At 44.7% G+C, this 22,198-nt stretch overlaps 2 protein-coding genes across 4 annotated transcripts in view; one reads left to right on the forward strand and one right to left on the reverse strand.

Moving 5' to 3' along the window:
- LOC135395993 (papilin-like) overlaps positions 1-22,198 on the reverse strand; it is a 60,658-nt gene that overhangs the window by 19,253 nt on the left and 19,207 nt on the right. The window lies entirely within an intron of this gene.
- LOC135395991 (peroxynitrite isomerase THAP4-like) lies at positions 13,934-15,589 on the forward strand. The gene is made up of 5 exons (XM_064627070.1): positions 13,934-14,316; positions 14,419-14,541; positions 14,685-14,738; positions 14,925-15,176; positions 15,352-15,589. The coding sequence occupies exons 1-5, from the start codon at positions 14,161-14,163 to the stop codon at positions 15,517-15,519; spliced, it is 753 nt and encodes a 250-aa protein (XP_064483140.1). The 5' UTR covers positions 13,934-14,160; the 3' UTR covers positions 15,520-15,589.

The following is a 22,198-nucleotide window of genomic DNA, read 5'->3' on the forward strand; positions in this document are numbered from 1 at the left end:
CGAGAAAGAAAGAAACGCGCGATTGCACAGCGGAAGTTAGACTTTCGGTGAACATACGGCATGTCTCAAACCTGAAGCAATAAGAAACACAAACGTTGCGTTGGTCTTGGGTTAATACCCGAAGCAATTCCTTACTTCAGTGTTGCATGTGTGAGTAAATGAAATAAATTTATAGCCCTTACTCTTCTATTTGTCTGAGGCTGCAAACAGGATTCTCGGAACCACCGAAGCTCGGACGAAAAGCAAGATATGGTATCCGTGCTATCTGTGTTAGGAAGCAGCACTCCTCGGTAGCTCAGTCGGTAACGTGTTGGCTTGTTGAGCTCAAGATCAGGGGTTTAAACCCGGCCGACGACGGTAGCAATGTGGGGGTGGAAAACATTTGTGTCGGAGATTTCCGGCGCATGTCAAAAGAACTCCAGGTGGTCGAACTTATCCGCATTCCTACCCTGCGGCACGTGCAACACGTCGCCATACTATGAGCAGACAAACCTAACATGTAATAACAAGGCACCATTAATATGTCTTAGGAAGGAAATCGACACTGCCTTTCTAGGTTGCTTTTTGGACTTCGGTTCTGGAGAGCTTTTTTATTTTTCTCTGTTCGTTTTTCAAAACCCGCGCGTGTTGTTCAGCACGAAAAGTCGGGAAAACAAAAAATAAATAAATAGAAGAACAGAAGCAAAAGGAAATAAAATGTTTGGTGAGAAAAGATTGTAAAAAACGAAGAAGAAATACTCAACAACAACAAAAACTTTATTTTGGCTTTGGAGAGTGGGGAGGTTCATCGCCACAGGCGATACTCTACCCCATTGCTGGTGGGAATGTGGGGAATAAAATAACGAGCCCCGTCACAATAACGATCGAAGTCCGATGGTGTCCAGAAATGTCAGAAGAGGTTTGAGCGCAGAGCGTCTATTAAAAAACGTGCGTTTCGTATTGTGGAGGTCCCATCAAGCCATTGGACCCTTAGGACCTAATGGTCCCATCAGACCGCTAAACCGTTAGTCTTATTAAATGTCCGAAATTACGATAGGCATATTGAATTCTGATAGTTGTTTCGATGGTAGGGGGGGGGGGGGGACTTCAGCACAGAATAGGGAGGAATGTGGAACACCTCTTGCTATGGAATTCGGGTGGTCCCCACACAGAATCTCACCAGGGAATCCGTGCGAGCTTCCCTCATCAGCCGCTATCACGGGGAAGCTCCGTGAAACTCAGCAGACGCCGGGACAGATACTCGACCGCAGATGCATGGGGTGTACCCTGTTACCCACTCTTAATAATAAAACTTTTGAAATCCACGCTAAGAAATCCACCCTTCAAATTCCAATCCTTTGAAATTCAAGCTGTCAAAATAAATCACAATGGGTCTATGCAGTCCAGTGTTAAGCATGGTTGTACGTGAGAAAATCAGTGTTTAAGAGTGTCACACTCCAGAATAACGAGTCTTCATGCAATTCTGTGTCGTATTCAGCATGTATCTATCAATTATTCATTAATTTAATTAAGTTACAGGCGTAAATAACTACGCGTATGAATACTAGGAGAATACTAGGAGAAATACTAGGAGAATACGAATACTCGGCCGTTCGGCTACCACTGAAGACGAGGCTATTTGAGAAAATGGAGTAACGACTGAGCCGTATTGGGCTGCGGGATGTGCTGCATAAAAAGGATAATCACTGCAAGCTCTAAGCATATGTTTCTTCTGCCGATTTCGTCAGGTATTTTTCAGACGTGTAACGACTTGGTGTGCTAACACGCGCGTGCAACTCATGAAGGAATTCATGGGTGAAGTGACATTGATGCAGTCGTTGCTGTTTTGGACAGGAAATCAGGTAGCGAAAGATGTCCAGGATGAGCAACATATAAAACGTACCGCAAAACTGCTGTGTCGACCATTTGTCACGACGGTAATCACGTATAAACATCATGTAAACGTCTCTTGCGTTCCTTGGCCTCAGCCTACGAACAACCGCTACTGTTATGTTTGACAAGAGCCGCGAAAAGTGGTTCAGCAAGGTAAAACAGTGCCAGGAACACCATCACATGAGGGAGGTGTTTAATTAAATCACAGTGAAATATAGCAAAGGACTGTTACTGGTCATGTAGACAGCAGATCTCGTTCACCAGCACATCAATGGATATTCTTCCTGTCAATGGACAACTGACATTTTCCTCCCGTCTATACTGAGCAATGTTGACCCAGAGCTTGGTTTTTGGATGCCACAAAACAGTTCTCGCCAAGATGGTGCACTGTGACTCATGGGCTGTGACTCAATGGGGCATTTACAGCTCAGTGTCATTACCACCTGAGACAAGTTGACTCTCTCAGATACTGTCACTGCAGTGATGTAGAAGACCCATAGTGTATTCTGTGTCATTGCCCACACTACCAAGCTTTTCAAAGTGCCATTTTCAGATAAAATTGCTTGGCCTATGGCTAAATCGAGCCCACGAATGCCTGCTCTCAAAGCTCTTTTGGCAATATTGGACTCCATGGGACATTATTTCCTTCCTCACACCACAAGCAGGTATGGGGTAGAGCAGTGCCGTGTATGCCAAAGGGAGTCTGGCCATTAGGAGGAGCCTAAAAAAGAGGCTCGACCTGTCAATTAAATTCAGCGTTTTTCATTGGCTGCTGTTTTCTATGTGGGCCGCCATGACACCAAAATTTTCCCGAAAATGGCGGCGTAGCTTGGAACGGCGAAGCGAGGATTTCCTGACCATTTTTGTTGCAAATTAGATCAATTTTATTCCCTAAGTGACGATTCTGTTGCAATTATCTTGCAAATCAGCTTTAAATTACGCTCCAGTGTCAATGTTTGCCTGAAAATGACATGTTTTGTTGTCCTTGTTAGGCCTAGTACCGAGAGCAATCACGGGCAAATAGCGAGAAAAATGCTACGGATTGCCAAAAATTTGCATTTTATGACATTTATTCATGTAAGCACCTTTGCCCATTCTCGATTCAATCATATTATGGTTTATAGTTAAAATACGTATAATACAGGCAGTCTGTTCCAACTTCCAACTAGCTGTTTTACCGGCCAATCAATTCTGCTAGCATGCACTTCTGCTTCTGCTACGTCAGCCTTCTGCTATTCTGCGTCTTCACGACATGCCCCTCTCCATCCAGATGGCGCCGTTAAAAGTGGACGCAAAATCCATTATGTTGCTTGGTCGTCAGGGAATATCCTATTCAATCCAATCCAATCCAGTTTCCTGAAAATGTCGCCACCCAGTGAATACAGATAATTTATAGCTTGGATAGCCTGGGATTAATAGCGAACTGTATTTTGCCTCGTGATTGGCCAGAGAGCTCAAAAAGTGGGTGGAGCTCCAGGTATATACAGGTCCCATTAATGGCCAGACTCCCTTTGGCATACACGGCACTGGGATAGAGTATAGGCGATTTCAGATATTGCCCTTTTGCCCCGCACGGGGGCCCTCCGTCGCCCAAGTCACGCGCATCGCGCAATGCGTCGTGGGAAATGGTTTACATTCGTGCTCGTCTGCCTGTTGCTCGAAGGTAAAGGAGAGAGAAAACCGAAACCGTCTGCGCTCTTCTCTGACTCATGAAAACTAAATCCCAAGGTGCAGCGGGGCTTTCGCAACACGGCGCTCTCTGGTGGGCCATCCGTGGAATTTCTGAAATCGTCTATTGCCCCATGCAATGAAACTCCCTGTCCATCTCAAAATAAAGTTGATGAACAACATCTGCAACTTCTGCGAGGTGGTTTAAACCACTCTTATAACATGTAGTGGAAGTGTATACGAAGAGGGGAGGTCAAGTCCTGTAGATCACATAAACAAAATACAGAAACCGACACTGAAGATTTTTGTTTAAGTTTAATTTGTAGAAGCTTTCGCGTGGAGGTACACGCTTCATCAGGTCTTACCTGAGGAAGCGTGGACCTCCACGCGAAAGCTTCTCGAACTCTCGAACGCATACTCCAACGTAGTTATAAGTACCTTGAAGAAAAATGCTTCTTCTATCCCTCGCAGCACGGGTTTCGAAAGCTCTTTTCGTGTGAAACTCAAGTAGCCAGTTTAGTTCACGACATCTTTGTCCACGCGGACAATAATCATCAGACTCACGCCGCTTTCTTAGACTTTCGCAAGTCCTTCGATATGGTGCCGCACTCTAAGCTTCTATACGACCTCGACCCGTATGTCCTCCGTTGAGTAGCTCAATTTCTGACTAATCGTACGTTGCTTGTTACTTGCAACAACCACCTATCCCCAAATGTACCTGTGCTTTCTGGTGTCCCTCAGGGTTCAGTCCTCGGCCCTCTCCTTTTCCTTATCTATATAAATCACCTTCCTTCAGGCGTATCTTCCACGATTCGTCGCTTTGCTGACGACTGTGTAGTGTACAGGCAAATCCTTTCTCCTTCTGACCAACTAACCTTACAAAGCGACCTAATCCGGCGTTGGTGCAATGAGTGGCACATGCCTCTGAACATTGCAAAGTGTCGCATTTTGTCGTTTTCTCGAAGACGGGTCTCTTGTCTTCCTTCCTTCCCCTACATCCTAAGTGATATCACATTAACTCGAGCAGATTCTTACAAATATCTTGGAACCCACCTTTCCTCCAACCTAACTTGGAACGAGCACATCAACCACATAATAACTAACGCTTCTCGCTCCCTAGGCTTTGTTAGACGCACCCTCCATCTTAAGCTCATAACTTTCACGGCTCTTGTACGCAGCAAGCTGGAATATGCATCACCTATTTGGGACCTATTCATTTCCAACGACTACTAATTCGATACCTCTGTAACCGCAATAAAATCAAATCTTAATCTCGACTCACTCGAACATCGTCGCCGTCTTGCCAAGTTAGCCCTTTTCCATAGGTTCTTTTTCATCTTGCCACCGCAGCAATCGCCCATCACCATCCCGGTTGTCATTTTTCCTCGCATCGATCGCACTAATAAGGTCACACACTTTCATTGTAATACCAATGCATTATCCAGATCATTCTTTTGTTCAACTGCCATCGAATGGAACAACCTCCCATCACCTCTCACAACTATTATCGAGCATACAGTATTTTGTAACACCCTCTCCCGTTCACTCCACTCACAAGGCCACCACGCTTGTATGCCAGTTGCTATGAAATTTTTCACCTCCCCCTTATCATATTTGTTAATTATCTGTACTTATGTGAACGAACTCCCTGTTTCACGCTTTGATACTTGTTTTCATATAAGTTTGTACTGTCGTCGTTTCTTTATTTTCCTGTTTACTTACTGCTAATTGTGTTGTTCTTTTTTGCTTGCTTGTTTGTTTCTATCAAGTTGCTGTAAATGTATCTTACGCTCCAGTTCCCACCCCCCCATGTAATGTCCTCCGGACCCTTGGGGTTCTTGAAATAAATAAATAAATATGAATCTTATACTGGTGCGTGCAAGTAGCGTCTGATGTAGGTCCAGGGTCTCGTCATGATACAGAGAGGAACACTGCGACACACTTGATTGAAATCATTGCTGCGAGTTAGCTTGTTTCCCGACTGATTGTGCGCTGAACTGAACTTGCATTTTTGTAAAACAACTTCAATATAATGCAGTCGTAGAGATATAGTTTCCTTGGTTTTGTGGCATATTGCACTCACTTCATCTGCTTTATCTTGGGCCCTGTTTGGGCTATCGCGGCCTCAATGGGGGTCCTGACACATGGTTTGGGAAACACTGAGGCATACTGTATATTGTTACACGTGACATGTTGTAGTGTACTGAAGCCAGCTTCACTGTTGTATTGTTTCTTCGCATGGTTACTTCTTCAACGTTACTTGAATGAGGAATGCGGAGAATGAGGAAATGTATGCCTTGCATGTACTGGATGTTCTCTAATTGCTGACCCATGCTGTTGGGATAAAATCCAGCAATTACACAAAAAGATTAACAAATGTAGAACAGGAGACAGAAACACGGACACAATGACATGACTGAGATCATGAATTTTTTTCTGTGTCTCTGGTTCTACATCTTATGAACATGTGCCACATTGCCAGCACCTTTTCCCTCTAGCTACGAATAGAGCATCTCACTAATAAAAATGCAGGTTGTCAAATGCACGTAAACAGTGCTTACATTTTTTGGGGTCTTCGCTCATCTAATGTTCATGGCAGAAAATGCTCCTCTAGTTCATATGGCATACTGAATATGAGTGTGCTCCACAGCCACAAACTACATTGTAAATTAGCACTGCAGTATGTTTATCGGCACACATGAAATTACACTTCATAAGCGCATCATGTAAGCTCATTGATTCTGATGCTAATTGCTCATGAAATAACGTGGGCTGGGGTGAAAGATACTGGAATCATATGTTGCGTCACTAGCAGTGCCTTACTCACTCAGCAGTGACATCACAAGCAGTGATTTTTCACTGAAGCCTGCAACTGAACGATGTAATTCACATCTTGATTGCAGAAAAAATAAGCACATGTTTGTTATTACTTGGTATACAGTTGAAACTTGTTAATGTGATGACAGTCATTCTCGTTGATTTTGGCAATGAAACCATTTTAGGATAAAAAAACACCTGTCAAGGTGTAAGCTATGAAAAGTAGTAAATTGAGTGAGGCATTTTAAATTGCCTTTTTTCCTTTATATTTTCAATGCTGACATCAGCCTGTGTAACTGTCAACCTGGGCTATTCCAGCCAAAACCAGCCAGAGATGTAGCTTGACTCTCTTAGATATCAAAAATTGTGTGCATTTTTTAGACGATGCATATACCAAATGTAAATCATTTTGTTTTCTTGAACAATGGGGGCACATTAAACTGTGCCGAAATATGAAGTTGTCCCTTACGAGCTTCTTTGACATCTACATATACATCATTTGTGCGCTTTCCTTGCCTGGTGTTAGAGGGGAATCACGGGTCTGCCGCCCCAAAGGTATGTAGAACGAGAATAAATCTGGTGAAGTGGTGAGAACTCAAGAACGGAGCATATTTGGGGTCAAGTTTACAATAACTTTCTGACAAATTAGCATTCTTGAAGGAGACCCAGATTATTTATGCTTGTAACTGATTGCTTGTGATTAGCTCCACATAAAAATATCAAGCTGATCTATATTCATTGTTTAACCATGTGTTTGAGAATATCAAGCACTTGCAAAAAATTACTTTTTTTTCAGATAATATATTCACATATAGGTCGTCTAAAAGAAATCTTCCCTTATTTGTATAACTAGTCCTCTCCTGCAACATATTGAAAATCTACAGGTTTATTTTTCTTTAAATAAATAAATTTGTCACCATAATGTGCTGCAGCTTGTTCGTCAGTTGAGGCCATCTAGGAAGCAAAAAAATAAAATAAAAGATGCCTTTGTGGCTCTCTCCTGCGAAAATCGATGCTCTGCTTTTCCATTTTGAGAAACTACAGGTGTATTTGTTCTTATAGAATGTTTCGTCAGCTCATTCATATCCCATCTGTATGACGCTATAGCACACTTTGAACAAAATTTGCATTCAACTGTTCTGCCCAGTTCTACAGATTAGTTGCAGTCGCTGCTTCATAACAGCTTTTATGATTGTTTTCACATACCTGAAGTCATCTGGAAAGTGAACAAATCTCATCATTTCAAAAGCATACCCTCTCCTATAGCATGTTCAGAATCTGCTGGCATGTGTTTTCTGTAGATCTTATAGCATCAGCTGACCATATTTGCTCAGATCATGTCAGAATGCGACGTAACAGCTTTCAGTGGAAATAGGTGTTTTTGCTGCATTAACAGAAGGTGGCTCAAAGTAATAGTACCGCCTTGTGGCCTGGGTGAAGCATGCCTCACTGTGCTTTATGTCCAGTAATTTCTGTACTCCACTACTCTGTTCTCCATCTGATCTCTTTGGCAGTGAGCCACAACCTATGCAGTTTTCAAGCTTTCTTTCACCCGGAAGAACAGCTTACAGCTCTGCAGGCATCAGAATATCTGAACGCCATAGGGGGCTGCAATCTAGCCATATAGGTGCCAACGTTTTAAATGGTACTGCGAACAGAGTCATAGTACCCTTTATCACGGCACAAAGCAATTATGTCAAAGTCATGCTTGTGGAGGCAAAGCCATGCTTGCCAATGCCAAAGAGGCAAAGTGATGCTTATGGAGGGTTTTACTATGCCCTGCTGCTCAGTGTATGGCTTCTGTTTTTAGGTGGAACAAACCAATAAAAAAAATCTGAGGGAAGAAATATGCCACCTTCAGTTGCCATTGACCAAGCAAACTAAGTCAATAATGGTGGTTGTTATTCACTCTGCTATGTGATTGTGTTCATGTTAATTCATCTGTTTGGTACTGTGGTACCAGCTAGCTTACTTGTGGTGTAACATATATGTGACCGCATGGAGGACAAAGAGGAGGAATTAGCTAGTCTGGCGTAGGAGCTCTCACACTGGCATTGCTGGTCAAAAAGAAAATGTAGGCCATTCATCACTCACATAAAACACAAATACCAGTATATTTTCAGCAAGCACTGGTTAATTTCTAGTAGGTGCGGTGCATATAGCGTGTCCATGGACTGATTTTTTTGTTCTTAGAGAAATCATATTTTTGCAGTTATAAGGGGTGACAACATGTTCTACATCCGAAATGGATGTACTAATTAGGTCTCGTTTTATTATTGGAAATAGAAGGTCGGTGCAAATCCAACGTCGGTTTCCCTATGTGCCGCTATAGTTTTCAAAAGTATGCTCGTGACCATTTAATGCGAGGACATGGCTCCGAAATAATAGTTGTGTGAGAGTAAGTCTCGGAGCGTTCTTTTTGCCTTTTCACTTGAACGTGAGGAAGAAACAGCGCCGCAGAACTGCAAGCAGCACATTTAATGTAATGTCGTGCAGGATGCAAGTTTTACAGCGATTTCATATTTCAGCACAATGTTTATAAGCTGTAAAAATTGGTGCAAGGGTACCATACAATGAAGTAGCTGGTACCGTAAATTTTAGACTTCTTAGCGTGGGTGCTTGGCATAAAGAGTGACCTGCTAATAAACGTACCTCGGGATTTCTAAATGTGAAGATCATAGGAGACAAAGGAAGGCAAACAAATACAACAGAGGGTGCCATTCATTTCTCGCACTTCTCATTTCAGTTACTTATTGCGCTTGGTTTTCTTCAGTTCCGACATTTGATAACCAGAATTTGCACTGTATATTCACGTCAATAAAAAAGCTGCAAAAATTTCTGTGAGAAAATTTCACGGTATCAAAGGAACTGGCATTCTTCGGTTCCAGGGTATTCCAGGATATTTCTTGCAAACAAACTAACAATTTCTTCACATTCATATGTAGCTTATTTCCAGAAATGCATTTCGGGAGTCTGTCCAGTACCTGTTCCCTGCGTTTATCAGAACGTAGGCTCACAAAGAAAAAATGGCTAGGAAGCAAGCGAGCTGGTGAAGATGATGCGTAATGTAAAACACCGAGACTAGGGAACACGAAAGGACAGACACAAACACGAAGTCTCAAACACCTGAAGTGTTTGAGACTTCGTGTTTGTGTCTGTCATTTCGTGTTCCCTAGTCTCGGGGTTTTACATTATGCATCACAAAGAAAACCACAAGCAGGTTCCGATTTCACGATTCTACGGTTCTGAGGCTGGAACACACACAAACACATACAGACGGACAAACACAACACATCCACACGGTATCGGAATCAGGCTTTTTCGTCGACCGTCACTTTTCAACTGAACGACTTCACAACCAAGGCAGCTCCGCAGGAGAATGGCGTTGTTCGCGACACTGTTCATAGTAGAGCAGGTGTCCACCATAGCTGGAACCAACACCGGGAACTCATTTGGTTACACGAGACGAATTCAGAGTTCGATATACTCAAATTTGACAGGCGAGCAGCAGAACAAATCATTAACTGCAGTATCAACAGAATCATGATAGCCGGTGGAGAATACAGCAAAACGATTCGTCCAGACTCGGTACTCTCGTTCCCAGCCCACCGCAAAAAGCCTCACCCTGCGGGGAACTATTTTGAGACGCGGGAGCCAAAAGTCTTCGCTGCTCTGAGGCTGTCGTGCCTGTCGACCAATCAGAGACGATTTATTTTGAAAGTTTGAATCTGAAGCGTTTGTATCGCAAAAGTTGATTTTTACGGCTTTATCTGTATACTGTGGATATTGTCGTGATTTATTTAGAGGAGTTTATTCTCGAAGTTTATTTTGCGAAGTGTAAACCAGAGTGATCCCGATGCATGACCCCAAGCATGGACCTCCCTACACCACCCCAGGGGGAAGGTGTACACCCTCCCCCTTTCCTTTGCAACACCCCTCTCCCCAGATGTCGGTTTCTGGGGAAATCACTGGTCACGAGATGTCCTTCCGCAAAAGTGCAGTCCTCATTCACAAAGCAGTGCAAATTCAGTGCAAAACCATAAAGTAAGTAACCGAGAGGATGCAACATAGGAATTGTTGCACAGTAAATCAACGAGTTCCTAGCTCAAAAGTATCCATACCAGAAAGAGGGTCATCTAACTTTTCAATTGTTGATTAAAATATGAACATGGGGAAGTAACTATTTACAGTCAGGGAGTCACTTGGCAAATGCAGTGAGCAAGACGGAGTAACTGACTCTGTGAGGAGTGAAAATTGAGTAAAGTTGCAAGTTCCTCTGTTACTCCTTTCTGCTGAGATTGCACTTACGCTCTGCCCCAGCGTTTCTGGGGCAGAGCGTAAGTGGGATGGGATGGGCAATGGGATCTTTGCATAAGACAAGTGAATGGAGTCGGGGTAGTTGGTACGGATTCATTGTGTATGGGCAGCAATTTTTGCAGCAGTATTTTACATAAGACGTACAAAACGCACAAACCGTTGCCGTGCTTTTTTTAAACTGCAAGCCCCTCTTTTCACATGTGGTGTGGAGTGGAGCACAGGGGTCATTGCAAAATAGGAAGAGATGACGTCAGCATTGCCTTGAGTTTGAGGTAAAACACGGGACGAGAAGAAGACACCAAAGACGTGTTTTACCTCAAACTCAAGGCAATGTTAAAGTCATCAAGCTAACACCAGCCAGCCTGCCTATTCCTGTTATGTTCAGAGGAAAACGTGTTCCTTTAGTGTGGGATTGTTGTATACGTTGGCTCCTAGGTCTGTGCGGGTACTCATTATGAAACCGAAGCGAAACGAAACGAATAGTTATGCAACCGAATCGAATATATCCGAAGCGAATCCATTTGTACCTGAACCAAATATGATATACATACGGATGAAACACACCTGCAGCATGAATACACGTACATGCATTAGTGATGCAAAACTATCGATAGTACTACAGATAGTCGCATGAGAATCGAACTATCGATAGTGAGAAAACCATCGATAGTCGACTTTCGATAGACTACCGATAGTACTATCCATAGTTAACATTACATTATCGATTAGTTAACATCGACATTAAGAAAACTATTGATATACTTTCGATAGACGCCCTATCGAAAAAAAGAAACACCAGAATCATTCTCATGTTTTCACTGGCTGTGATTTGGGGCATTGCTGCTGGTTTCTTCTCTGGTGTTCCTAGTGTCTGTTCTCTGATGTTCTACACCAGGATCCCTGATGGGTGTGCTCTAGTGTTGCACACCACGGGTGCTACGCTCGTCAAACCAGAACTAAGTTCAAAAGATGACGCGCGGGGTGGAGTTTTGAACTTCCAAAGTTCAAGAAAAACGTTTCCCTTTCCCGGCAACTGAGGTTGGGTCTACGCAGGTCCCCCAAGGTCGCCATTTTCCCATGTATTTGTTCCTATCCCGATGCGTGCAATGCCGGAGGCCGCCCATAGATACCCCATTGTTACCAGACGTTGGCTTGCGTTTGATTGTAGCGCGCTAAAGATCCAGTTGAAGCACAATCCAAGCCAGGCCAAGTCACCGAAGGAGAAATGGACGACTGCGCCTGCGGCGCCTGGTACCACAGGTACGCTATGTGCTGCACGCAGCCGTGCACTAGATCCTTCCGATTGCTCAACACGTTTAAAAACGGGACCAAAAAGTGAAACAGGACACAGAAAGTTGTTATACGCGTTTTATTTGGACATATAAAGACTAGATTCATTCGCAGAAACAACAAAAACATTTTGCCACGAGACATAGCGCGCTGAAGCGATCCGGAACGGCAACAGTGGGGTATCTTGTGGCGGCCTTCTTCGTTGCACGCTTTTCCGAGGTGAGTTCGGGGGACCTGGGTCTACGTCACGGTGAAAGAATATAGGGAGGTGATGACATTCCGCCGGAGAGAGCGTCCAGATAATGTTCGCCGCGCCTGATAGTTTCGCCACGCGCCGACAGGTGGCGCACAAGTGAGCGGGCCCGCCTGCGCGCAAGCTACCGCCCGTTCCAAAGGGGAAAGTCGCAGTGTCCAGCCATCCGCGCGAGACCCAAAGTGCAGGCGGCACCTGCTGTACCCGCGTTCCGCGTGCTGCTTTTTCTTTTGTGGGTCGTGTGCAGAAGCACAATAGGCAGAACAAGCAATTTGCAACGGCTAGTATAGCATCTGCTTTGTAGCGCGACAAATACACATCTACAGAGCCCCTGCAAAAGCGTTACGTTATGCATGCGTTTCCCCAGACCCTACAAATGCTGTAAAAGCATGTTGTAAGAGTCCTAACACTGTTTCTGTACAGCTTACGATGTATTTGCCTTCCCTACAACCAGCTTCTCCAGCTCACTTATAAACAGTTTTATTGATACTGCGCAACCAATAGAGTGCATGTTTCTAAAGAAGCAGAACACATTTCTGTTTTCACGCACTATGAGGCACACAGCTTTGCTAATTTCTTGAGCTTGTTTCTTCAAGGTGAGGCCAACATGCTTGCAGTACTGTCTCATTCGCATGCTCACGAAGTGATGGAGCACTTGGGCAATTGTTTCTTCCTTGTGTTCATCACACGGAAACATTATGCATCTGTCAAGAACACTGTCTATAGTGTCCCAGTAGACTGACTGACTGTAGTGCTGTTGCTCTGCCTTTCACTCTTTTTTTTCTATTTTTCTTTTTCTTTCATGGAATAGCAAGCAAACCTGTCTGGCTATACCTTTCCTTTCTTCTTTTCTTTTACAATTAGACATATCCCCCCCTACCCCTGCTGTCGCCAGACGAGGTTGAAGCAAAATATGACCATTACAATGAGAATATTTAAATATTTCATGTGAGAAAGATAGCGTGGCGCAAGAACCAGAGCCAGGAAGGGTCTGCGAAACAAAATCACACGCGTTGTGCGCATCAACTATACGTGCAATGTAACTTGCATGCGTCTCATGTTGCTGTATTGCGTCGCTCAAATCTTCGGCCGTGGACTCTGCTGGAGAATCCGCACTGGTAAAATCAAGACGGCGCCTCTTGCACGGCGACTCCCCCTCTGTTTCTACAGCCGGGCTGGATGCGGGTGTAGGAGACAGTGGAGATTGAAGTGAACCTTCAACGTTGGACGCTTTTCGTCGACGCTTGGAAGAGCCTAAAGCGGGAGGCTCTCTTCTTTGGCGGGTTTCTCTGCTTCACATGCCGTGTCAGCTACGCGGGGCAATTAGGGAATATAGTGGGTACAGCGTACGACAACAGCACAGCCCGCTTTGGCACATCCAAGAGAGCGTTTCCATTCAGTTCCGCATGGTAATACTTGGAGATCATCTCCCCTTGAAAGTGTTTAGCGCAAACATGGTCGCTAGGCTGCAAAATCCGATCTGCCCTCGGCATAGCACGAACAGCGGAACGCCTTCCACACAGGTCCGGTAGCCCGAATCGCAATTGGGAACGAAACATTTCTTACCCATTATAAGTTAGCTGTCAACATCGCCCAAGCGACGTGCGGAAGAACGTGCAGCAAAACGAAACTGTTGAGTAGCCGGTTAGCAGACCCCTTTCTTGGGACCCCAGAGCCGTATATAGAGAGAGTTTGGCCATCTTGTGATCTTTTGCCGCCTTGTGGGTGGAGCATTTGTTTACGTCACAGCTAGCATTGCACCGCCCTAAAAGCCTGAATCCAAGCGGAATCCGTTTAGAATCCACTCCCTAGCCAGCGCGTCTGAGCGGATGTGCGCCGTTACGCCATGTTGATGCAATTTGCCAGCTGATCGAAACGTGCTTTGTGTGTGGCCCGATGTGATCGCCCGGAATCGCCGTTTTCGGCTTCCATCCACCTGCGACATGGGTGGCTGTGTTGCGGCGAAATGCAAGAACTCAAGTGCCAAAGGATATCGCGTCTTTCGCTTCCCACGCGACTCCAAGAGACGAAATATTTGGATCGCGAATGTGAACCGTGGTGGTGGTTGGGAGCCTACGCCGCATAGTCAGCTTTGCGAGGTAAGCACTAAGTCCGACCTAGGGGCAGAGGTGCCTTCTGCGCGGTGTGTTTATTTGCGATAGCGTGTATGAGTGTTTGTGTGTTTCTTCGGGTGAACACAGGCGCATTTTGAAGACAGCCAATTCGAAAACAATCGGGCCGACGGCAGGAGAAAGCTTAAGTCATCAGCGGTGCCTACGAAATTTCACTTTGACACAGCTGGGCTACAAAAAAGACGCCGAAAGGTGAGACCCACGTGAACTTTGCGTTTGATCTGCTGTTACATGAGCATTTGATCTGCTGTTGCGTTGATCTGCTGTTTTCTCTGGCCTAGTCTAGAAGCCACGTACAACTTCTGTTCCAATCCGCGTACTTTTTCACCCGTCAGGTAACAAACCAGGAAAATGAGAACCTTCCTCCTTCGGCTGGGACCACAGTAGAGGTGAGCAGTGTAACTTGGCCATGGTTACTCCGTGTTGCGCATGTGCGAGCCCATTACTTCCATAAAGAGAGTGCAGCGAAAGAAGTGTTGCATCAAATAGGAGGAAGGGAACGTAGCCCTAGAAACCTTCGAGAAAGGAAATTTGATGTAGACAGGGAAGCAGACCTTATCATGTTTCTGTTGTAGCCCACTGAGCAACAAGACGTGTTACGACTTCCTGGGGTTGCACATGCAAGCATGCCAAGGGTTGCTACAGGCATTCTCACAGACACAACAAACACGGTGGGCATCGTTCCTAGCAGTGAATATAGTGCTGCACAGGTACTTCTGTCTCTGCACTCTTCTTTGCAGGGGGAAACAGAGGTACATGCCACCGACAACACTGCTTCTCTGGAACCTGCTGCCACAGATGCATCAGCCATACCAACGGTGCAAGAGGTAACACATGGACCACCATTGCATGTTACGATCTGTGATCGTCTCATTTTTCAAAAGTCACGTGAACATGGCAGTGTAAATATTTCTTAACTCGTTACGTTTAATTTTACTCAACTCAACAAGCATGGTGCAATGATGCAAATGTACTGATACACAATTTCTTTTGCCCGTGTAGGTGACGGAGCAGCCCCTCGACCTGGGGTGTGCCGACTCAAGCTTGGTGTCCTGCAACAGTGAGGCAAGTGGGCTTTTCTCTGGCCTTTCTCAGTGCGCACTTGCTCGTAGTGCTGTAATTTCTCTGTCAACATGGCAGCGTAGATATCTGCTCACTCTTCACGTTTAATTTTACTCAGCTTAACAAGCATGGTGCAATGATGCAAATGTACTGATACACAATTTCTTTTGCCCGTGTAGGTGACGGAGCAGCCTCTCGACCTGGGGTGTGCCGACTCAAGCTTGGTGTCCTGCAACAGTGAGGCAAGTGGGCTTTTCTCTGGCCTTTCTCAGTGCGCACTTGCTCGTAGTGCTGTAATTTCTCTGTCAACATGGCAGCGTAGATATCTGCTCACTCTTCACGTTTAATTTTACTCAGCTTAACAAGCATGGTGCAATGATGCAAATGTACTGATACACAATTTCTTTTGCCCGTGTAGGTGACGGAGCAGCCCCTCGACCTGGGGTGTGCCGACTCAAGCTTGGTGTCCTGCAACAGTGAGGCAAGTGGGCTTTTCTCTGGCCTTTCTCAGTGCGCACTTGCTCGTAGTGCTGTAATTTCTCTGTCAACATGGCAGCGTAGATATCTGCTCACTCTTCACGTTTAATTTTACTCAGCTTAACAAGCATGGTGCAATGATGCAAATGTACTGATACACAATTTCTTTTGCCCGTGTAGGTGACGGAGCAGCCCCTCGACCTGGGGTGTGCCGACTCAAGCTTGGTGTCCTGCAACAGTGAGGCAAGTGGGCTTTTCTCTGGCCTTTCTCAGTGCGCACTTGCTCGTAGTGCTGTAATTTCTCTGTCAACATGGCAGCGTAGATATCTGCTCACTCTTCACGTTTAATTTTACTCAGCTTAACAAGCATGGTGCAATGATGCAAATGTACTGATACACAATTTCTTTTGCCCGTGTAGGTGACGGAGCAGCCCCTCGACCTGGGGTGTGCCGACTCAAGCTTGGTGTCCTGCAACAGTGAGGCAAGTGGGCTTTTCTCTGGCCTTTCTCAGTGCGCACTTGCTCGTAGTGCTGTAATTTCTCTGTCAACATGGCAGCGTAGATATCTGCTCACTCTTCACGTTTAATTTTACTCAGCTTAACAAGCATGGTGCAATGATGCAAATGTACTGATACACAATTTCTTTTGCCCGTGTAGGTGACGGAGCAGCCCCTCGACCTGGGGTGTGCCGACTCAAGCTTGGTGTCCTGCAACAGTGAGGCAAGTGGGCTTTTCTCTGGCCTTTCTCAGTGCGCACTTGCTCGTAGTGCTGTAATTTCTCTGTCAACATGGCAGCGTAGATATCTGCTCACTCTTCACGTTTAATTTTACTCAGCTTAACAAGCATGGTGCAATGATGCAAATGTACTGATACACAATTTCTTTTGCCCGTGTAGGTGACGGAGCAGCCCCTCGACCTGGGGTGTGCCGACTCAAGCTTGGTGTCCTGCAACAGTGAGGCAAGTGGGCTTTTCTCTGGCCTTTCTCAGTGCGCACTTGCTCGTAGTGCTGTAATTTCTCTGTCAACATGGCAGCGTAGATATCTGCTCACTCTTCACGTTTAATTTTACTCAGCTTAACAAGCATGGTGCAATGATGCAAATGTACTGATACACAATTTCTTTTGCCCGTGTAGGTGACGGAGCAGCCCCTCGACCTGGGGTGTGCCGACTCAAGCTTGGTGTCCTGCAACAGTGAGGCAAGTGGGCTTTTCTCTGGCCTTTCTCAGTGCGCACTTGCTCGTAGTGGCTGTAATTTGTTTTTGGGAAGTTGAATGACATTGCTATTACCTTATGTGCAGAGCTTTGCTGCTGGGGAGAGAGAAGCGCTACTAGCAAGGATAAAGTACCTTGAAAGGGCCCGTGTGAGGGATCGGAAGAGAGTGTGTTCAATGAGGACCAGCTCTCATCACTATCCCGAAGAAGCAACCGTGGTTCCAAATGGTCAGAGAACACAGTCAAGAAGGGCCTCCAGCTGCACTTTTCTTGTGGAGCCACTGGATACGACGATATACTGAAACAGAATCTTCCATACCCTTCAGCAAGGACACTCAGACGGAGGATAGAAGGTTTGAGCAATATATTGTATCAACGTATTTGAAAACCTGCTCATGCTCCTCATACTATATCTGTCGGACATCCATTGATTGTTCAGTGTTCGTCTGTTCCAGGTATCAAGTTCCAGCCTGGTGTCCTACACGAAGTTTTTGATCTCTTGGAGGTGAAGGTACCAGGACTCGACCCAAAAGAACGCTGTTGCCTCCTCATGATCGATGAGATGGCTATACAGCAAAAAATTGAATATGACCCTACCACAAGCTCGATCCGTGGCTACACAACACTACCTGTTCCAGGAAAGCAGGAGAAGATGGTAGCAACCCATGGCCTAGTGTTCATGCTGTGCGGTGTAGCAACGAGATGGAAGCAAGTTGTGGCTTACCACTACACAGGTAATATTTGTATCTTAAAAAGCAGCCTGATGACTGAACAGTTGTCCGTTCTAGAGTTTTCTGATGAGGCTCCTGGATCATTTTTTTCTGTGTCTAAAGCTGGATATTACGTTTGCAGGAGATTCATTCAGTGGAATAGATGCTGGGAATGTAACACTGACCATCATCGAGAAGTGCCACAGTATTGGTTTGGAAATTGTGGCTGTCACAACAGACATGGGTTCAGGAAACCGATCAATGTGGCAGTACTTCAAGGTAAATAGAGAACAAAGTGCATGCATCCTCGATTACCATAATAGTGAAAGGTTAGAACAATCTTTGTCTTTTTCGTCGAACGCGGGACTGATGATTAGGAGGATGGCTCGTTATTTTGTACTGTAGTGATAACAGGCTTGGCATTTTTCCGATAACGAGCAGTAGCACTCCAGACAAGTTTTTTATGGATCTCATTTTCTCAACTCTGCAGATAAATTCAGGGAAGTATGGTCGGGTGTCAAACATTGCCCAACATCCAGCACTGAATGGAAAGGAGGTGCGCTTCATGGCAGACGTTCCTCACATTGCAAAAAACCTGTGTGGACACCTCCTCAACGGCCAACGGATAATTCTACACCCGGACGATGTCAAACGCAATGACTTGAAGGGCTGCATTGTTTCTCTTGAGCCCATAAAAAGGCTCGCAGATTTTCAAGAGGGCAGTGTCTTCAAGCTTGCACCGAACGTGAGGAAAGAAGTGGTTGACCCTAACCACTTCGACAAGATGAAGGTATCTAATGCCATGAGCATTTTCAGCCATTCCACAGCGGTGGCACTGCGCACCATGGTCGAGACACATGGTTGGCCAGAGCACTACCTAGTCACTGCCTGGTTCATCGATGCAGTCAATCGTTGGTTCGACTTGATGTGCAGTCGCCATCCTGTGATGGCACTGAGTTTGCACAATCAAAGAAGATACAATGAAGCAGTGAATTCCTTGAGAGACTTCATGGACATGTTTTCACGACTTAAAATCGGAAATGGACACTACAAACCCTGCCAGGCTGGTGTATGTCTCTCAACAACATCCATCCTTGAGCTCCAGAAGCATCTGCTAGAAGACAAAAAGTTCGAGTTTGTTCTGACATCAAGGTTCACCCAGGATAGCCTCGAGAACTTTTTTTCCACAATTCGTCTATGGAACCCTATTCCGACCCCCCTAGAGTTCAAGATGGCACTGAAAATAATCAGTGTGTCACAGTACTTGAAAGTGTCAACCTCAGGGTCCTACAAGGTGGACGACGGTGCTTTTTTTCTTGCTGACTTTAACACTTCCAAGGAAACTGCAACCCTGACACAAGACAGTGACATGGACAACTTATCAATAGGACGACCACATTTGACCCGGACAGAAGAAAGTGCATTTTTTTACTACAGTGGCTACATTGTTTCACGTGTCATGAAAAACAATACAACTTGTGAGCAGTGTAGAACACCTCTAATTGGTGGAAGTGGCATAGCATCTGAAGTGAGTGACCTCACAGCCAGGAAATGTTACAACGCAGGAGCATTAGTGTGCCCATCGGACACAGTGTACAATATGTTACTAACCTGCGAGAGTTGCTTTTCTAGAACAATTGATGGCTGCATGACCCAAGACAATATTATACCAAAGATGCAGCAGTTAATGTTGGATGCAGTGCAAGATGTGAACATTCCAGCGTGCCATGATGTGAAGAACAAACTGATCCAACGGTTCTGTCATGCACGCCTTCAGTTACATCTGTCCGAGCTCAGTCGGAAAAGCAGTACAAAAAAGTTAGACATGGGGAGCAAAAGCATGTGTGCCCCCCGCCGTCAAAAGTAAACATTGTAAATATGTGTGAAATTGAAGTGTATGAACTGTGGTGACTGTCCGTAAGTATGTAGAGCTTGCCATTGATCTAGTCTTACTTCCTCAATGTATATATTGTAAATATGTTTGTTGACACTCAAACGTTTTTGAATGGTAGTATGTATGTAATGTTTGTACATATTTGTATATACCCCCACGGTTGTCCCCACCTTGATGCGGTCGTGGGGCTTGCGTGCCTCTGTAAACCTGTGTGCTAAGCCAGCTCAGGGCCACCCATGCTGGACTGGACACAGGCGAGGGGCCAGACAAAGCGGGATTTGTGTGCGTTACTGGTTTGTACATTTCTGTACATACCTCTACAGTTGTCCCCACCTTGATGTTGTCATGGAGCTATGCTGCCTTTCATAAAAATTTCACAAAAATCAATATCCAGTGCTTCATGTCTTTTTGAATGCTTCTTATCACTGATGCAGTCATGCTCAAGCAGAAGTTCCATCAATTGCATTTAGGTCTCACACTTGCTTGTGGTGTGACAGGGTCGACAAGTAAATGAGTACTTATACTGAAGCACTTTTTGTGTATCCCGAGTAAGTTATCGGGTACATTTTTATACAAGTACTTTAATCTGTAACTATAGGTCACTTTTATAGGTAACTTTTTCTCTTTGAAGAGTTTTCTTAACAGAACGGGTTGAGTTAGACGCAACTGGCACAGCACAGAACACTGTGATATCGATCAAGTGTGTATACAATCTAATTAATTGAATTCACTTAACCAGTGCTGCCGCTGTTCTCTCTCGCTCCAGGCTACTTAAGCCCATATTTCATAAGTGCAGTGCTGGACTACCAAGCAATGCCACAGTCGAGAGGTTCTTTAGTTTGGGAGGTTTCCTATCCCACGTGACCAAACAATTTTGACATGACCGTGCTGCTTTGTACAAACAGAAGTGTGCAAGTGGATGTACGTATGCTATAACGGGTTGATTGTTTCCAATTAACTATCAACTTATCATAGCTCTGAAATGTAACATTGCTTGGTAGTCTAATATATGTGTTACCCATAGATTGAGAATCTACCCGTCAAAAAGAACTCGTTACAAGTTAAGTTACCGTGTGAAAGATGTACCTAAGTTAGTAACGAAGTTCTTCAGCCTGAAATGTAACTCGCAGTTACCGAGTTACTTAAAAAAAGAATGAATTACTTCGGACATAAGATAGCATTACGCAGGTGCAGCATTCTTAGATTGTTCTTGTTTATGTCCAACAATAATCTCCCTGTTTGTAAACAAATGACGTCATAGTGTTCGACAGCACCACAAATTTGGTAGGATTGAACTACGCTCGAAGCTAGAGGTGAACAAGGTCGCACCCAAAACCCACGATCTTGAGGGGACGTTTCTCTGGTAGAGGTCTATTCGAACGCTTTGCATCTTACTCCTTGTGGGCGCACAATGGTTCAGCTTCGTTTCAATGGCAGCAGTTCTTACTTCCTAAATACAATATCAAAATGTCATTGATTGAATATCACGTTTTATGGCAAAAGGAACCGGAGAGAAAGCAAGAAAATATGGTGACGTGAGTGAAAATAGAGTTAAAAGTAACTTGGAACTTAAGCTACTTTGGCAAAGTTACCTGAAAAAGGAAAGAGTTCCTCTTAAATTTACCATGGCGCAGAAGTAGCGAGTTAAGTTACAAGTTACCAAAAAAAGGAACTTCGTTACAGTAACGAGTTACCTCGAACTCTGCTGTTACCTGGCTCACTCCTGATCTGTTTCTGAAGAAAATTTTGTTCTGCAACTGATGCATGTGCAAAAGCCAGGAGAATCATGCAGATCATTGTAGCAGGCTAATTATTTCAATCAGTGTAATGAAAAAAAAAAAGACTACTTTTGTAAAGTACTTTTGTAAGTGGCTGTGACTAGTGTCTTCTTTCAAATGAGGTAGCTGTAGCTCTGATGCTTTTTTAAATTAATTAATTTTAGTGTGTTAGATTATGACTGTCTTACTATCTGAAGAACAAGGTGAGAGCCACGAAGGCTACACTCTCAAGCACTAGTGTAGTGATCGGCATGTTGCAGGTGCATGAACGGCCAATGATGGTGCATACTATCGATAACAAATTCACAGTGCTGCATTAGAAGTGCAATTGCAATGTTTATAAAATTGCTTAGCGGACGGCGCGTTCGCTACAGCAGTCTTGCATCCTTCATTTTCAGGAACAAAATCGTTGACGTACCTTCAAAGCAATCCTCGATTTTTTTCTCATTTATCGCGTTCAATAAACGCGAAGACAGAATTCACTACTCCCTAATCTTCTTTCGACGCAAAGCTAACGATCGCACAGTCAAACCAGATTCAGTCTTTTATGTGAGCACCGCCGTCCAGCCGTCGGTTTGGCCTTTTCGCATTGAAAGTTCGCCGCATTCAAGCCCAAGTGCACACACAAAATCGCAGTACATGCTGCAGGAGTCTAACACGGTGAGAAAAAACGGGTACTCCGCGATATGAACGGTAATAGATGCATTTTTCTT

Source organism: Ornithodoros turicata, chromosome 5, assembly GCF_037126465.1.
Source record: "Ornithodoros turicata isolate Travis chromosome 5, ASM3712646v1, whole genome shotgun sequence".
Lineage (NCBI taxonomy): Eukaryota > Metazoa > Arthropoda > Arachnida > Ixodida > Argasidae > Ornithodoros > Ornithodoros turicata.

Excerpts from the sequence above, each read along its gene's own strand:
- LOC135395991 (XM_064627070.1), top strand. The coding sequence starts at position 14,161 with ATGGGTGGCTGTGTTGCGGCGAAATGCAAGAACTCAAGTGCCAAAGGA. Across the intron at positions 14,542-14,684 it reads TACAAAAAAGACGCCGAAAG|GTAACAAACCAGGAAAATGA; the intron begins GTGAGACCCACG and ends TTCACCCGTCAG. Across the intron at positions 15,177-15,351 it reads CCATACCAACGGTGCAAGAG|GTGACGGAGCAGCCCCTCGA; the intron begins GTAACACATGGA and ends TTGCCCGTGTAG.